We start from the raw sequence: 17,047 nt of genomic DNA on the forward strand, positions 1-17,047 counted from the left end.
GGCAGATTGACCTCAAAGGCATCTTGCAAGGGCATAATCAAGTGCCCATAGAAATCATTGATTCTTTTCAACACTGAGGCACCCAGGAGAAGGTGCCTGCTGAGAGGAAGTAGTTACTATACACTGTGTTGAAAACCTTTGGAGTCCAGACATCACATCCTGACTACACTTGACAGATGATGCCTGACTTTGTGGGGGAAAAGATGAATTTGTGTTACCTTTGTGTTCCTGGCATTGCTCTACCCAGACCACAAATCAGAATAACTTGAGAACAGCTGTGATTGGAGTCCAGCAGTCACTGGCCTCAAGGAGCCGGCCATTCTGGGGTTCACCAGAATGGAGCAAACCTCCGACTAAGTCTTTTTTTGCCCAGTAGTTTCCCTAAACCAGGGCCTTCATGGTCAGTGGTTCTCTATACTGGGGGAATGCTCGGGTGTCTGACTGAGCCATCTTTGTGGTCTGATTTATGCTGCGTGATTAGAATAGGCACCTCTCTGTAATTCTTGATATGCGTCTCCTGAGGAAGATGCCTGTGAAGGGGATATAACAGATATGCGATGCACAATGTACTCTCTGTCTTCAGGAGTCATTCATTTTTACACCCTACTCAACACTTAGGTACTGTAAATGTGGAAAATATTCAGCACAAACAGGAGAGTAAAGTAGATATAAAAATCAAGGAAGCAGGCTGAGGAGTGTGATGGTATTGAATCAAGGGGAAAAATGGATATTTAAAGCTGAAGATCATGGACTTCACTAGCAAAACTGCAACACGGTGTTCTGGGGTATGGGACACCCTCCCGGGAGAAGAGCACACTAGTTGTCACTGGAAATATTTTTTACTGAGGAGGACAAAGTGGTGGAGGAGGGAATAATACAGTGCTAACAAAAAGGCATAGAGAGAGCTGGGGATTTAAAACCTAGCACTGCTTCTGTCTCCCTGTATTGCAGTATGGAGAAGGTGCTTACCAGCTAGATTCTGGATGGATGGGAAGAGGCATTTCCATTGTGGAACAAGTTTGAGGATCAGTGGTCTAGATGATCTACAGCCACAGATAATTCCATCCCTAGCTTTAGGGTTCTGTTTTGTCCTTGGTGTATTCATGGGGCTTATGTTAAAGCTATGAATTACATGTGTGAGATTCAACATCTCCTGTTGAAGACGATAGAATTTTTGCTATTGCCTACAGTAAGAGCAAGGAGGGTGTATGTTTGTATAACAACCGGAGACACAGCTCTCTGAAGTATACCTGGCTGGGAGACCCCAAGTAGTTCTAGTCCTGAGAGCATAAACAGAACTGCAGTGGTGCCTGCTCATGACAGGGGATGAAACTGGCCCCTGAAATCTTTAGATTTTCACTTGTTTCTGTGCTAAACTCTAGTTTGCCTGAGACTAAGGCAGTGGCAGTTGCTAAGAGCCTCACGTAGCTGCAGGTTAACCTAGTAGTAAGCCTGGCCGTGTTATGTGCTATAAACCCACCCAGAATATTTTGCTGCAGAGCAACCACCCCCCACTTCCAGGATTTGGCAGAGAGCAGAAGACATGTAGGGAGAGCAAGACAAGCTTCCATTGTAGTGTTCAGAAATGTATGCTTGGAGAGTTTTATGGAAAGCCAAGGATAAGTCCTGAAAGTGCTAACAGAGGGGAAAAGCATTTGTCCATCTCTCTCCTACCCAGAGCATACCTGAAACTCAAAATCCTGTGCAATGGTCCCCTGAGTCACTTCCTCCCAGTGGAATGGAGGATTCTTCTGCAGTGATGGCAAAGGCAAGGAAAGGGGAAGGATTTAGTAAGGGCCTATTAAATTGCCCTTATACTTTAGACAGGGAAGACAACTTTGGGGTGAAGGCAGTTGGTTTGGGTTTAGGAAATCTGGGCTCTCCTTTTGGTTCTGGCACACGCTGTATGAGCACAACTTTGCACAAGTCAGCTCTTCGAACTGGCCCTTGTATCCATGTCCATAAAACAATAGCACTCCCTTTCTCCTTTTCTTTAGTCTGGCTTATCCAGACAGATTAGAAACTGTTTGAGGGCAGGGCCTGTTTCTTACAACAGGTATGTATGATGTCTAGTGTTACAGGAGCACCTTGAAAACAAGAGCTGTCATATATGTAAATACCGGGTAACAACTCAGATGCCAGTTGATGGCACTCAAGAATGCACAGTATTGCAAAGGAATTTTGTGAGCCCAGCAAAACTTGTTGGAAAAGACTGCCTGTGTAAGTACCAGTCTGCATGGAGCTGATCTTGGTTGCAGCCTCAAACTGATATTGTAATACACCTACTGACACTGCAGTCGTTTTAGTCTGTTTCACATACAGATTCAAGCCACAGCATTTGGATGCAGACCTGAACTTTCTCAGAGCTTGGGGGTGGCTGGATCTTGTGTTTTGGCTCAGATGCAGCTGGGCACACTCATCCGTCAGTCTGTGCTTGCAGACAGCCAGCGTTTCAAGTGCACTAGATAAGCTGCATAGGGAAGCTTGGCACAGGGCCTCCTTAGAGCAAATAGCATTAATCTGTCACTTTCAAGAGCACTAAAATGTCTCCTAAATATTGTTCAGAACAAAAGCAAACCTCCCTTCCCACACAGGCATGATAATAGCAAGGGAATTATTCAAATACAATTCAACTATGGAAACAATGACTGGAACTGCAGCCCAGTTCATTGCTAACTTTCTTGTGATCTGTGCACATGGGTGGATCTATAATTTTGAAAAAGGGGGTGCTGATAATGAGGGGCATCAACACATAAAACACATTATTTTTTTCCAGTTAAAAATAAACTAGAAGCTTTACTAATATGCTGGGGGCCTAGAGCTGTATTGAAACAAAAAAATATATATCTAAATTGGAATGAGTTTAAATAGTCCGCAGGGCTGTGAAATAAGAGCTTCATTACCAGGAGCAGCTAACAGACAGCAGAATTGCAGTACAAAGGCTAGCCTGATTGGTGAAACATCAAGACAATTAAAAAGAAGAAATGGTTGTTAACACCTGTTGAATAAGAATTTAGAAGGGATCAAATTATAATTAATCAAGTGCACCAGTGCCCCCCTCCACCTTTTGACCCTGTCTATGCAGCTATGATCCTGCTTTCTATATGATTCATTCTTAATTATAAGAAATCTAGGGCTGTGAAAATTTTCATATGGCCAATCCCAACCCTTCAAAAATCTTGAGCTAGGCCCAAAAAAAAATGACAAGAGCTAAAAATACTAGTAATAAATTTGCAGTTCTCTTTTCCCTGTAGTTTTTTTTTCTCCTTTAGGATGAAATATCTTTGGATCACATGTTTGCGCATTTCCTCACAACTGTGAAGGTAAGAAACAGACTATTAAAAAAAAAGCAAACGAAACTGAGCTTCTTACCAATCACATGACTCCAGGAGCTAGGGCTAAATATCATAGCACTCTCAATAAAATCATAAGCACTGCAGTCCAAGAGACTCACACTTTCCTTTATATAGGTTCTTAGTTTGCTGCTTTTCTTAATCCAAGTAAATGGAAACTATATAGAAAACAAAGGGAAGAAAATATATATAAAAAACAAGGAGCACTTAGTAAGACTCAGATCAACAAAGAGGTCTGTCAATTAAAAGATGACAGCATACAAACTGGAGCAGTGCAGAGTTCAATCTCATGTTAAGAGATATGATCACTATTTTCCACCCAATACTATGACAGAGAAGTAAATTGGAAAATGGGCTTTCTAATACTCGTGGGAAGCATGGCTTTTGCAATGTAGAGAAAACAGAATCATGGCTACATCCAGTGCACAGTTCAGTCAGGCTGCAAGGGGAATTACAGAAATAATTTTAGTAAGCAGAAAGAACAGCAAACAGCACACCACTTTATTTCCTTCAATGGGTGCCCTGTTTCTAGGTCCCAAGCTGCTGCTTCTGGCAAAGTGAAGCTCCCATTGCACCCAAATCTGCTTTTACAGCTACTATTATTATTCCCTCCTAGCCATGCTAATTCACACATGTAGGAGTGATGGGCATTAATCCCCATGCATCAAACAGATCTCCACTCCATCCACCTCACTTCTGGGTACGGTCTCACTGGACACCAAGAGGTAGACAAAATAAGCCCACGGTCAGAGCCAACACAAAAGGGAAAACTCATCCTGCATGCTCCTTGGGACAGGGACCACCTGTTCCTATGTGCTTTACGCATTTTGTCACAGCGAGGATCCTGCTAGGACCTCTTGGCACTCTCATAGCACACACATTAATAAATCAGTAGGGTCTAGGAATCCTCTAGTGCTGTAGCTATCAGGTAACTAGATGAGATAGTAAGGCACCAAGGTGAGGGAAGATGAGCTGCTTCCTACCTGTCCTCTGTGATGGGGTCCCAGGTTGGCTGGCCCTGGCAGGGGGGGCAAGAGAGCATAAGAAGCCTCTGCACATTAGTCATAATCCCCAGCAACTTCTGCTTTGGATAGCAGAGCTCCATGATCCAAACAAACAGCTTATGTTTGTGGGGCTTTCACTGAACCCAAAGCAGAGTTCAGACAGAATCCAGCCTTCAGTCCTGCTGGCCAGTCCTAGGCAGGGAACCCCAGCTGCCCCCTGCTGCTACTCAACAAAACTGGTGTTTTTGGTCAGTTTCACTGCTACCATCAGCAAGTGAAACTGATGAGAACATCAATGTCCCTAAGCACTTGCAGAGGCCAGAGAGCATCTTGGGTGGTTTCCATTTATGTTTTGCTTGGGTCAGATTCAAACCTAAACCAAAATAGAGGGGAGATGGAGGGGGGATGGGGGAGGGTAGAGTTTTCCTAAACCAAAAGCAGCTCAAACATGGGGGAAGGATCCATGTCCCATGTAAACAGCAATGTATCTCTGACTCCAGCACTCCCAGGGCCCTAACTGGAATTCTGGTTGAGTCACCCAGATCAACTCAGGCAGCCCTTTTGCATCCCCAGCAACCATGGTTTAAAAGCAATAATGCATCTCTCTAGCTGCTTGCCAAGAGGTGGTGGCAGAAGGGGAGTCTAGGTGATCCTGAATAAACAACTAACTCTGAGTTTTTGCTTGGCTTGACTTTTCTATTGTCTATTATGTACAGCTGGACAAATTTCAATATACAGTATTACCAATGGAAATGAGTCCAGCCAAGGGCTCCTTTTGGCTAGAATGGCTGGTTTTGTTAACTGGGAGTGGAAGGATATTGGTGGAGGAAAGCCTAGGGGGGAGAAGGAGAGGGGCGGAGAAGCTACTGCCTCAGACTGACTGAATTTGGGCATTTCTGGGAAAGAATAAAGGAGAGAATGGTCTGAGTGAAGGGAAACTCCTTTTATGAGAACACCCTCTAACATCAGTAGTGACACAAATCTGGTGCTACATTACACAACCAGTCATCATGTCCTCTGTATCATGGGGAATGGAGCCACAGAGAAACCAAGTGCTACATTTTCCAAGGAACTGAGCTTCTATCACAGATCTGGCTGCTTGTTTTGACACCTGTCCAGGAGTTTTAGAAACTCCAGCCTAACTAACTTGCCTCAGGTCACAGGAGAAGTCTGTGGAAGAGTTAAGGAATAAAACCCCACTCTATCCTGGATACCAGTTGCCAGGTCGTCCTTTCTTTGGGCCCACATCAAAGTCCCAAGATGGCTGTAAGCTTTCGTCACCGAGAGGAAAACAGGCCATTAGAAAGAGTGGACCTAAGTGGTTCCAATTTACCTCTGAATGGCAAGATTCACATTAAGATTCAGATCTCAGCTATCCTAAAGCTTGGGCAACTGGGTTCAGATTCATCCAACCATCTGCAGGAAACATGCCATGTCCACACTGCCCAATAGTAGGAGCTGAATGTCCTGTTCCACCATCCTCTCACTACCTGAATACAGCACATTTGACCAGAACTTCCCAGGATCTCTTTGCTCCTCTTTTACACAAAATACATTTTCTGCTGATATATTTTAGAAGAGCTTTACTGTTCCATAGGCTCTGCTCACCTTCAGCTCTCTAGCTGCACTCTCACTGCTATTTGTTATTGGAACATATATGGCCACCATAGCCATCCAACACAAGGTCTGCTTATCCTTGTTCCTCTATATTGTTCATTCAGTTAATGTATGCAAACTGATGTTCCTATGATTTCCCCTGTTGCTTTCTTTCCCTTCTCCCTACTGTGTTCTGTGCCCACCTGTCACCTCATGCCTCTAGCTACAGGGTAGGTCTTTGGGTAAGGGAAGATCAAGCCCAAGCCCTAAAGTTGATGCATGTACAGGCAGTCCTCGGACTTATGACACAACTGGTTTCTGAAAACCATGTCTTAAGTCGAAACGTTGTAACTCAGAACCAATTTTCTCATAAGAAACAATGTTATAAATGGGGGATTGGTTCCTGAACCAAGGCCTGATACCCTATTTTCACCAAAAATACCCCAGAATTTTGTACTCAATCAATTATAGATGAGCAATATAGCTACATTAATATATTTATATTGTCAATAGCAATCATATTGATTTAGAAGGACTTCTTTGAGGTGACTTTGCTAGACTTTTTGAAGGGCTCTTGGCTGGAGTCTTCTCAGGAGTCTTGGCTGCAGGATTTTCTGGAGTCTTGTCTGCTTTCTTAAAGAAAGTGTCCAAGGAAGTTTGGACAGATGTTCTTCAGGGAGATGAGTGATGCAGCAAACTTGTTCGCTGGCATGGCATTACATTGGATCAAGCATTGTAAGTCAAAACTGGCATTGTAAAGTTGAAATAGGGTGTCAATTTATAAATGTTGTAACTCAAAACGTTGTAAGTCAAGGACTGCCTGTATTTATATTTTGTTTCTTCTTCATTCATAATTCAGACCACTGCCAAAGACATTCCCCTGAGGATAAAGGGGCAATTGCAAATTGACCCTCAAAGGACAAAGTTCTCTTTCAAAGCGCTTCTGTTCACTCTTGAATTGAATATTCTTTCTCTCCTTCCATGTGTTAATTCACTGAGAACCCCCTTTCTGTTGAAGACAGAACTTCTTACCTCTGTTCTGCTTTGTGCAGGTCTGTCAGCTACAAATTGCCCTTCTGTATGGCCATGATACAAGTGCATCCACTTCAGATTCAGACAGACTCCAAAATGCATTGGAGCATACATTGGATGGAGCTGCTGGTTGGAACATGGGAGGAGGAGGACCAAAGGAAGGCTTCAGACCACCCAGATATCGGCACCTTTCTATCACCCAACTAAAATCTTCTCCCCACAGCCCTTCATGTGCAGGTACACTGGGCTTTCATCTTAGCAGTCTGGTCACCCTAGGACATGAGTTGCTTGGGCACACCCCTACAGTAGAACAGAATCACAAACGCCATCAAAACTGGCACTGGAGTAAAACGATGTGAAGGCTGCAACTAGTTCTTTGAGATGTGAAATTACATGCATGTGCCCGCTAATGTTTACACTGTTATTAATACCACTTGTACCTACATAGCACACAATACTGTGATAGCTGAGAACATGGTATTTCATTTATTTAATATCCTTGTACACCTAGGAGGTAGGAAGTATTATTTTCCCTCTGTTTGCAGATGGGGATGTGAGACAGAGAATCTGGCTACACCACTGCACTGAAGAGCTCAGTCACTTCCGCAAAAATATGCTCTGCCCACCCACTCCAGCTCCATTTATGTCACTGGCACAATCAAGGCCTTGAGAATAGCCTGGAGGTACCCTTGGTACCATGCTTGGAAGCTAGGTTTCTAGCATGCTCAAGGGCAAGTGATTGCAGCACCCTTGAGATGTCCTCACTGGGGGTAGAAACAGATGGGCAGGACTTACTGCCTCAGCACTGAGACTGAGTTCTCTGCTACCACAGCACAGTCAAGCAGGGGCTTTGACTTGCTCAAGGTCACACCAGATATCTGTGGCAGAACAGGTACCTGAACCCAAGTCCTGCAAGTCCTAGCCTAACAATTTCATAACTGCCTTCCAGAGGAGAGCACAGGGCTGATTCAGATACCTGTATCCACCAAGCAGAAGCCACAGAACACGAAAGCGATAAAGATGGCATGGCCAGAAAAGAGAGAGAATAAATTTGTGCTCCTTTTTTGGCTTATTACCTAATTTAGGGAAAAGATTAGAAGGCTTTTCTTAAAAGTATAGCTAAGTATCTCTGGTGCTGATTCTGGCCCCATAAATCTTGCATTCCTTTCTGTGCAGTGGCTCAGCCTATAGCCTGGTGAGCATTTTTTCCTCTTCTTGTTCAAAATGAGGCCTTGGAGCCTTTGTGCTAAAAGAGAGCTTCAACGAGCTATCAATGCTAAGGACTTATCCCAGTGGTTAGCCAGCAGAAGGCCATACAGCTTCACAAGGCATGTCTGCAGCACCTCCTGGCACACACAATCCATCCTGTTCCCTGTAGACCACATCCCAGAAATTAGGTAAAGTAGGCTCCTTAGAGCTGGGCTGAGCACGTGCTGATAAGTGCTTTCAAAAGAGAGACTAAGGGCAGTGGAGAACACTCACTCAGTGCCACTCTCAAGTGGACACATTGCCTCCTTTTCAAGCATGCATGACAGGTAGGGTGGCCATCATAGAAGACATTCCAGTTTTCTGCTTCTCTTCAAGAGAAAAATAGAGGACATAAAGGCGTATAGTTTTGTATCAATAGAGGACAGAGGACAACCGGACAGTCTTCTATGATGGCCACCCTGATGACAAGGCAGGCTTCATGGCTAAGCAACTAGGAGCAGCACATAGGTGGCATGGACATAGCTATGTACACACACACATACGCATCCATGCACACCCAGACCCCAGAAGATGTCCAAACACTCTACAGCAGAGGGCAGCAGTAAACCCACACAATCAGATGGTCCCCAACAGACACAAAGAATTGTTGAATGCATATGGTATTTTGCTTACCTATACTATTTCCTTTGAGCACCATGCCTCACTGGAGATGGCAATCTTGAGGAACTACAGGTTTTCCTTGCTTTATGCAGGTTCTGTATGTGCAAATTCACTCTTATGCGATGACCCTTTTTATACCAAAAATCTGTCATATGCGAGATAAATTCACTCTTATGTGATTGGTATGGTGGAAGCCTGCAGTCAGCTGCTTTGTGCAGTGTATTGTGGGAGTGACACGCACCAAAATATAGTCTCCTGTATAGATCTATGCTCCTCATTCGTTGTCTGCGACGTGTTTCTGCAGTTGCCATCCCCATTATGGTAACATTCACCACCACCCTGTGCTTGTGTGTACTGTCTTCTGTTGGTAAGTACCAAAATTGTCTTGTAAAAATGGTAGAAATGGGTCTGGGGTTCAGAACAGTCAAGGTCTTAGAACGCATCCCTATTTGTTAAAACGTAAAGTGGGTTCCCTTTATGCGAATTCGAGTTATGTGCTGTTTTCCAGAAATGCATGTACAGCATAAAACGAGGGAAACCTGTATGTAAAGGCAGTGATCTCCTTCCTAAGCCAAACCTTTGGTCTTACATTCTTATGGTCAGCTATAAGTCATCTCAGCTCAGAGAACAGAGTGATGCCTGTCTCACTGCTGAACTCCTACAACTCTTGTGTGATTTCTGATCTTTGCTACTTCAGACATGTATAGCATTCCCCAAGAGATACAGCAGAGGGTGGATTTCTAAACCCTCCCAAAATAGAAAATGGTAGCTGTCTAGAGACCAGCAAAAAAGAGGCAGAAAGCAAAAACAAACATGCTTTCTACAAGGATTAATAGATAGCAGCTGTTTCAGTCATAGCTTTCACTTTAAGAAAACTGAGAAAGAAAAGAAGAATTTTTTTTTTTTTAAAGAAAGAGTGGCCCTAATCTGTTTGTAGAGCAACTGGAATACTAGAAATGATATGAATAATGCCACCTAAAGAACAACCATATTGTTAGAAAAACAAAAGAACGGGAGATTTATGAACAATTAGAACAGATTCGTCTCCCTTTTGAACTTTCAGCAGCTGGTTCTTAGAAACATGCAACTCCAAAACAGCCAACTGGAATGAGCAAAAGGACTTGCTGGAAACAGCATTTCTGCTTGGGGAGCTCTGGCTGTTTCATGGAAGGGTTTGCTCTATTTCTGCAGCTGACACCAGGGCATCAGCATGGGCTCTCAGTTTAGATTTAGTACATCCACCCTTCCCTAAACATAGCCAGAGCCAGAGCAAGTGGCACTATCTTTGATGGTGCCCAAAGAGAGAGAGTTTGGACAGGTTGCAGAGGGAGAAATAATGTAACTAACCCCTTTGGAAACACTGGAAAGGAAGGCATGGGAGGCAGGGGCTGAAAGCCGGAGGTACGAATGATTAAATGAAATCAGTGCCACGGACATAGTGCTGAATCAGCACAGACATTGCAAATGCATGTCGAAATAACCTGCCTGAAAACTCCTTCAGCTAGAAAACAATACATCCCAATATCCAATACAATGGAGTGTCTCCTCACCAATGTTCTTGGGACACAGGCTGCCTCTACTCCATGCATGTGTGCATGCACACGCATGTATTATTAAAAATAAAAGGTATTAAGGTATCTTTGTTTCAAAACCTTTAAAGCAACACCCCTGTGCACTTTCAGGTATGGGTTTGATTTGAAGTAGAAATGATTTAGACTAACACAACAGCCCAACAGGATAGAAGCAGGCAAAACCTCCCCCCACCCCCCATGCACTCTGTTCTCTATTGAAACTGGTGTTTGGGGATGCCAAGATCTTTGGAAAGGGCTAGACCCTGCATGGTATGTTAGGCTGAGGCTTTCCCATGGTCCATATCACCACAGCCCAAGAGCTCACAAGAAGCGCACTAGAGGCTGTGTATGCAACCTGTTGCTTCACCTCTTTCATAAGATGATTTTGGCCAGGATCTTAGCAGCTAGAGACAAAAAGGACCACTGCACTCGACCTCCCCTGCTGCACCTCCTTGCAGGGTAAAGACAGGCCCCTTACATCCCTAAATGCCACATCAGAGGCTGAACCAAACTGATGCCACACTTGATTTTAATTTCTGTCCTGCCTTTTGTTGGCAGGTCTGAGGGCTCTTCCAATCTGCCACCGCTCTTATGAGCAAAGATGGAACCCAGGAGGGTAGGCATCTTCTGCCAATGTACAGCCTTTCCCATGCTGCTGCCATATTTGTGCCCTCCTGTGACCCTCCTCTTTCCACACAGGCATTTTTCAGGGGATAAAAATGCTTCCATTGAGGTGGAAGGATCAGAGCTAGGCACTGGGGAGCTGAGGAGCTGGAGTTCTTGTCCTCACTCTGCCACTTACGCTCTTTGCTGTTCAGCTGTTTTGTCCCTTGGTTTTCCCTAGATGTCATGCCTGGGTAACGCCTAGAGTAATGGGGTCAGAATGGACCTCAAGGGGCATCTTGGCCAGCCCTCTGCTCAAATTCAGGACTCTGCTGAGTGCCAGGAGACACTTGCATGGGAGTGCAAAGAAAAGAGTTACATGAGGGAACAGAGTGACAGGAGCTGTCTGAGCACAGGGAAGGGCTGAGCAGTGCACAGACCCCAGTGATGCTGTTTCCTGCATACCTGCTGGGAGGCAAACCAGCCACAATCACTTCAGTCCCCAAAACCAAATAGCAAGGGCCTGCGAGTACCTCTCCACTTTCCCAGGCTCTGTCTGAGAGGCCCTGCCAAGAGCAGGCAGCCCCAGGAACTTCCAGCGGGAGGACTCAGTGCTGCAGGGGGGAGCCAGCTGGGCCACGACAAGTCTCAGGGGGCTGTGCTTCTGCCTGGTCCAGGATTTGTGACCAAGCCCAGCTCTCCCCCATCCCAATCCCCTAGGGTCCAACACCCATGTATGAGGCTCTGGTGCCTTCGCTTCAGCAACTCAGGGTGGGAAGGTGCCAACTAGAGTCACTAGGGCTGTTAGGCCCTTGGGAGCACAGGAAGCCAAACCAGAACAAATGATCACAGGATAAGCTGGCGTCCTGATCCCATGGGCAAGTGCTCTGAGGACACAGCTGGAAGTGAGACTGGAGACAGAGTGGTGCATTCCCAGCCCAGTAACAGAGGGGCTTCTCAGCTAGTGACTCAGGGACATGCCAGCCAGTGAGCACCATCTCTTGAGAATGGACACTTGAAAGGAGGTGTGGCTGGCACAGGGGCCAGGCTGGGGTGGGGGAAGTAAGGATTCCCCAGAGAAATAAGTAGCAACAGCCTTGATTGTGGTTCAGGTACAAAACTAAATTAGGAGGCATTTTAGCCTGGCACTCTGCAAGGTGCTCAGAGCCTTCAGCATCCAGGGACTGCAATGCAAGGTGCTCATGTAGATAGGAACAGACCCTTAGCACGGCTCCAGCCCCCCACCCTGGTCCATTGTAAGATGTGGATTCAGAAGGGAACTTGAGCTGCCTAGTGCTAAGAGGTGGGCAAGGACAGCTAGCCCAGGTGACCTCCTGGAGGAAGGGACTCACAAGCAGGCAGCTGAACTCCTCCATCCGGAGGGGAGACATTTCTGGACCATTTTTATTTCCCCCTCCCCAAAACAATGGAGTAATTTCAATCCTCATGAGGAAACACAGAACATTTTACCTGCCTCCTGCCCTGGGGATAGTGACACGCAGCAGGGGAAGCTAGGAACACTTTCTCCAAAGCCCTGGCCCAGTCCTGGATTATCAGCACAATGGAGGGGGATACCAGGGGCTGGTGTGGGGCCTTGCCCCCTTCCACCTGCCCATCGCTTTGAGAAATGCAGCACTTAATACTCCAGGTTTGGACACCAGAAACATGCAACATGCCCCCTCCCACCCTCCCTCTTCCCCCATGACAAAGAGGCATCTCTCTGCACGGCAGTAACGAAATAACAGACACCTCCAGCAGCAGAGGAGACTCACCCCAAATCAGTGTAAGCAGCCGGGCCTTGGGGATGAGGCAGAGGGAGTAGGCAGCTCCGATGTGAAGCAGGGTCATCAGGATGACATTCCTCCAGACAATCTCCTGGCTACATCTGGCTCTCTCCACTGCCGGTGCTGCCCTGGCTAGGGGACTTTCCTCTCTGCAATCACACAGGGGGCTTTTCTCCTCTCTGTCCATCCCACAGCTGTCTTCCTCGTTTGACATAGCTGAGACAGAAGGGCTGCCTGTATTCAGAGCACCAGCCAAAGCTCAGCCAGCCCACGCTTCCTTGCTAGGAGAGGAGGAGGCTGGGTGGCTTAGGTCTTTCAAAGTGAGGCAATGGCTGCTGTTCCCAGGGGGCTTTCCCCACCCCCCTCCAGCGTGGCTCTGGCCCAACCTCACAAAGGCAAGTCCAGGAGAGCAGCATCTGTTGCTGCTGGCCTCTCCTCCATGATGATACTGGACAGTACTCCGCACAGCAACAGAGGCAGGCGGGGCATGCAAGCAGGGAGAGAAAGGCCTGCATAGCTACAGCCAATGAAAGCCCCGCACAGAGCTCTTAAGGGGAGAGAGCGAGCACAGTTCTGCCTGCGATGGCCACACATTGGCCAGGCTTGCTGTGTCCACAGCAGGCGAACAGAGCAGGGAGAGACACTCAGAGGCCGTGGCAAACAAACAAACAAAAAAAGCAACTAGTATCATGCAAAGGCAGCCAAGTTTTTGTGAGGGGACTGATCCTGCCCCCACAGTGGCTCAGGGGTTGGAGTTAAACCCCTCCATTGTTCCCCATGTCAGCTTGTACTCATTCCTTGCAGCTGTACCTGCTGGATCTCACTTCAGGGGGAAGGATCAAGCTGAAAAGCCCAGCTTGCCTTCCTCTCTGCAGCTCAGTCTTGCTTCCCCTGAAAGAGCAGTCCCCTTCAGGAGAATTACTTCTCAGTTCCAAGCTTGCTTCTGCGGCCATATGCCTGAGGGCAAGCAAAACTCAGGGGCCTAGTGAGGTTTGGTGCCTCCTATGACAGGCAGCAACTGTGCAGGCATTTGATAGATCACAATTTTGGACATAAACAGGCTCTAGACACCTAAGCCCTTTCTTGGATCCAGCACTTGCTATACTGTCTAACAAAGTAAGTGGCGATGAAAGGACTCTGAGCCATCCTGCCTTTGCCCCACATCACAGGTCTCTCTGCATCCTGAGAAGCATCTTCTCCTTTTCCTTTTCCTTTTCCTTGCTTGCACAGTAACTCATTTTCCTTGCTTGCACAGTAACTCATTTTCCTTGCTTGCACAGCAGTGATGAGTGTTCTTCAAGATGTTCTGGGTAGCCATGGAGAACATTACATCCTCAGATGTGATTATTAAAATAGTTCTTTAGAGGGAAAACAATTTGCTTTGCAAGTTTCACATGGTACTTCTGGTGGTAGCCGGAAGTTCCTCTTAAGTTTTCATTCTAACTAGTGCCCTGATTCAGCAAAGTACATGCCTAATTCTAAGTGTGTGAAGAGTCCAAAGGATACAAGATGAAAGGCAACCATCTCAGAGAGAATTTCTTGTGAATTTGGGAGGATTTCAATTCACTTTGGATTTCACATTAAAAGATATAAACCTTCTCCCACCCAAGAGAAAGAACCTAACAGCTACTTTTTAGACAAACGAATGTAAGTTACTATCTAATCAATGCTTAGTGTTTGAGAAAGTAAAACCAAGCACTTTATTATAAAGACAATGGATTTCATATAAGCTTCATTCTGGAAGCTGATTCCAACTAAACAAAAACACCACTAGTGTATGCAGCAGCTGACATTCCAGAACCAGTTAATAAAGTTTACCTGAGTGGAAATAACAAGAAAGCCATTGAAACAACAACATAAAAAAATCCAATAAACTTCACATCAGCCACGCATACCCCCATTCACCTAATTTTAAAGCTGTTTCCAATGGTACGTTCATCCCCAGAGGCAATATTATTTCTGTTTTTAGATGTCAGTAAATCTGATTTCCCATCTACGTATTTCCAGTGATGCCTTGTATTTGTTTCTTACTGCTTCCACAACCTCATTTTATGTACCGGGTCACTTATTGCAGGCTGCTGATAAAAATGAAGAACTATTTGTTGTTCTATATCCTAAAGTGGGATTTGTGAATACGGAGTTCATGAATGTCAAACGCATGACCCAGATTCACAGAGAAACAGATGGAAGAAAGTAGTTCACTGTTACTAGTGACCCCCTTTGTGTACAGAGACAGACATGTTGCATGAAAAATGTATGGCATTCTGAAGACTTTGTGTAAAAAATAGGTATCAGCTTCAGATCAAATACTTGCCTAAATTGCATTCCTTTAATTTTGGAATGGTTCCCTCAACACAAGAGAAAAACTCTGTGCGTGTGCAAGAGTGTGAGTGAAAGAGAGAGAGAGATTTGGGTATTGCAGATCCTTGACAGTGTGATTGTTTTACATTGGCAGGAAATATTTCTTCCTTAACTTATAACACATCTTGCCTCCAATTAATTGAGGATTGCAGGAATAAGTAATTTAACTTGGACTGATTCTATTTCCCTGCCCCCTTCTTAAATTCTTTAAGAGGCTCAGAGGTGCCGGATGTTCAAGGTCAGCCTTTAGGCTAAGATCAAGAATTATGAGGATAAGTTTAATATCTGATACATGCTTTTGTTTAGGACTGTACCATGCCCTGGAAGGGGGAGAGCCTCAGGGAATTAATGAGTCTCTTCCATCCCTAACTGCCATTATGTGAGGCCCCAGGTACCCTAGAGAAATCCACACCACTGCACTTTCATAATAGTAATGACATGGCTGCTACAATACAACCTGCACAAAGAGCATGTATGGCAGGGTAACAGAGTTGCAGGGGTAGCATCACCATTTACTGGTACAGTACAGTGCAAATTCAGCTTTATGCTGGTGCAGTGCCTCTCTAGCAGGGTGTGTGTCCAGGTGTTACACTAAGCTAGTTATTCCACACTGCTTCACATTTCCTTCTTGTAGACTTTATACATGTTATATAGGGCTGCTTCTCAGCATCCAGGGTGAAAGTGAGGAGTTACATCTAATGGAAAAAGTCTTCAGCAGAAGCATTCATCTAGACCTCAATTCAGCAAGGCATGTAACCATAAGACTTCACATAGATGTCAGCAAGGCTTCCTATATGCATACACAGATTAAAATACAATTCTGCAGTGAGAGTTCCAGCATTAACTTTTTAAATGCCTCCCAACACAAGAGCAAGTAATACATGCAAAAGAAATCTGTTTTAAAAAAATCACCAAGACATTTGATTAATGAAAGGTTGAATTCAGTCTTGTATTGTCATTCGTTTGGTCTGTATTATTCTGCCACTGAGTGCATTTACTATTAATGCTCCATTTTAGCCAATGCAGAGTACCACATGCATCAACTAAATGGAGGATGTTACTGCAACAACCACTGTGTTGTGATTCAATGCCTTTTTAACATTTTAAGTACCCGAATGGTGTTCATGCTCGTCTATAACTCCCTGGGCTTGGTGGTGGGGGCTGGTCTTCCAAGGAGATGAACACTGAATTTGATTCTGCCCCTAGTAAAGGCCCTTACTCAGCTAGTTAAAAACATGCCAAATGCAGGATTCGGGTTGAAAGAGTGACATCATCTTATCATAGCCCATCAAGAGCAAAAGGAGAGGGGTGTCTGTTATTGCTCTCAGCTCAGGGACTTCTGTGTTATCTTGAGTTGGGGTAGGGCATGGGGGGGGGGGGGTGATTGTGTCTGAGGAACATAAAGACCAGGGGCGAAATCCTGGCCTTACTGAAATCAGTAGCATCAGACTGTCACCCTGGGAGTCTAATTCCAACTCCTTGTGTAATTTACTGATACTCTCTATTGATGTTGTATAGTAATTACCCCAGAAGAGATCCCACTGAAATCAGTAACATGCTCATGCAGCAAGCTCAACATCAGGAATCTGTACCACAGAAATTATTGCTTTTGTCTACAGTAATAAATTTTGGAGACAGCATAGTGGAAAGTTTTAGTATCTATTAAAAAGCCAAATAACTAGCTTAAGTCACATCAGTAGGGCTACGTACTGTTACCAGATTTGCCCATCACTTTGGGGTGTGCTTGTTTATTAGGGATATGTTTCTAGGGTCTTGGTAATTCTATCAATGTGCTGCTTGTGTTACTTGTGTTTCTATACGGAGCTGTATATCTTCCTTCTGCAAGTCCTCACCCCCAATGGAGCTATCTTGCA

At 45.2% G+C, this 17,047-nt stretch overlaps 1 protein-coding gene across 1 annotated transcript in view; it reads right to left on the minus strand.

Annotated features, from left to right (window-relative positions):
• The window catches only part of SCD5 (stearoyl-CoA desaturase 5), an 80,743-nt gene extending 67,496 nt beyond the window's left edge, over positions 1-13,247 (minus strand). Inside the window, exon 1 of the mRNA XM_006037535.3 lies at positions 12,801-13,247. Within this exon, the coding sequence (XP_006037597.1) occupies positions 12,801-13,026 (226 nt within the window). The 5' untranslated portion in view covers positions 13,027-13,247. The remainder of the gene's footprint in view (positions 1-12,800) is intronic.
• Between the last annotated feature and the right edge of the window lie 3,800 nt (positions 13,248-17,047).

The sequence above is a fragment of the Alligator sinensis genome, unplaced genomic scaffold (genome assembly GCF_000455745.1).
Source record: "Alligator sinensis unplaced genomic scaffold, ASM45574v1 scaffold1384_1, whole genome shotgun sequence".
In the NCBI taxonomy this organism is placed as follows: domain Eukaryota; kingdom Metazoa; phylum Chordata; order Crocodylia; family Alligatoridae; genus Alligator; species Alligator sinensis.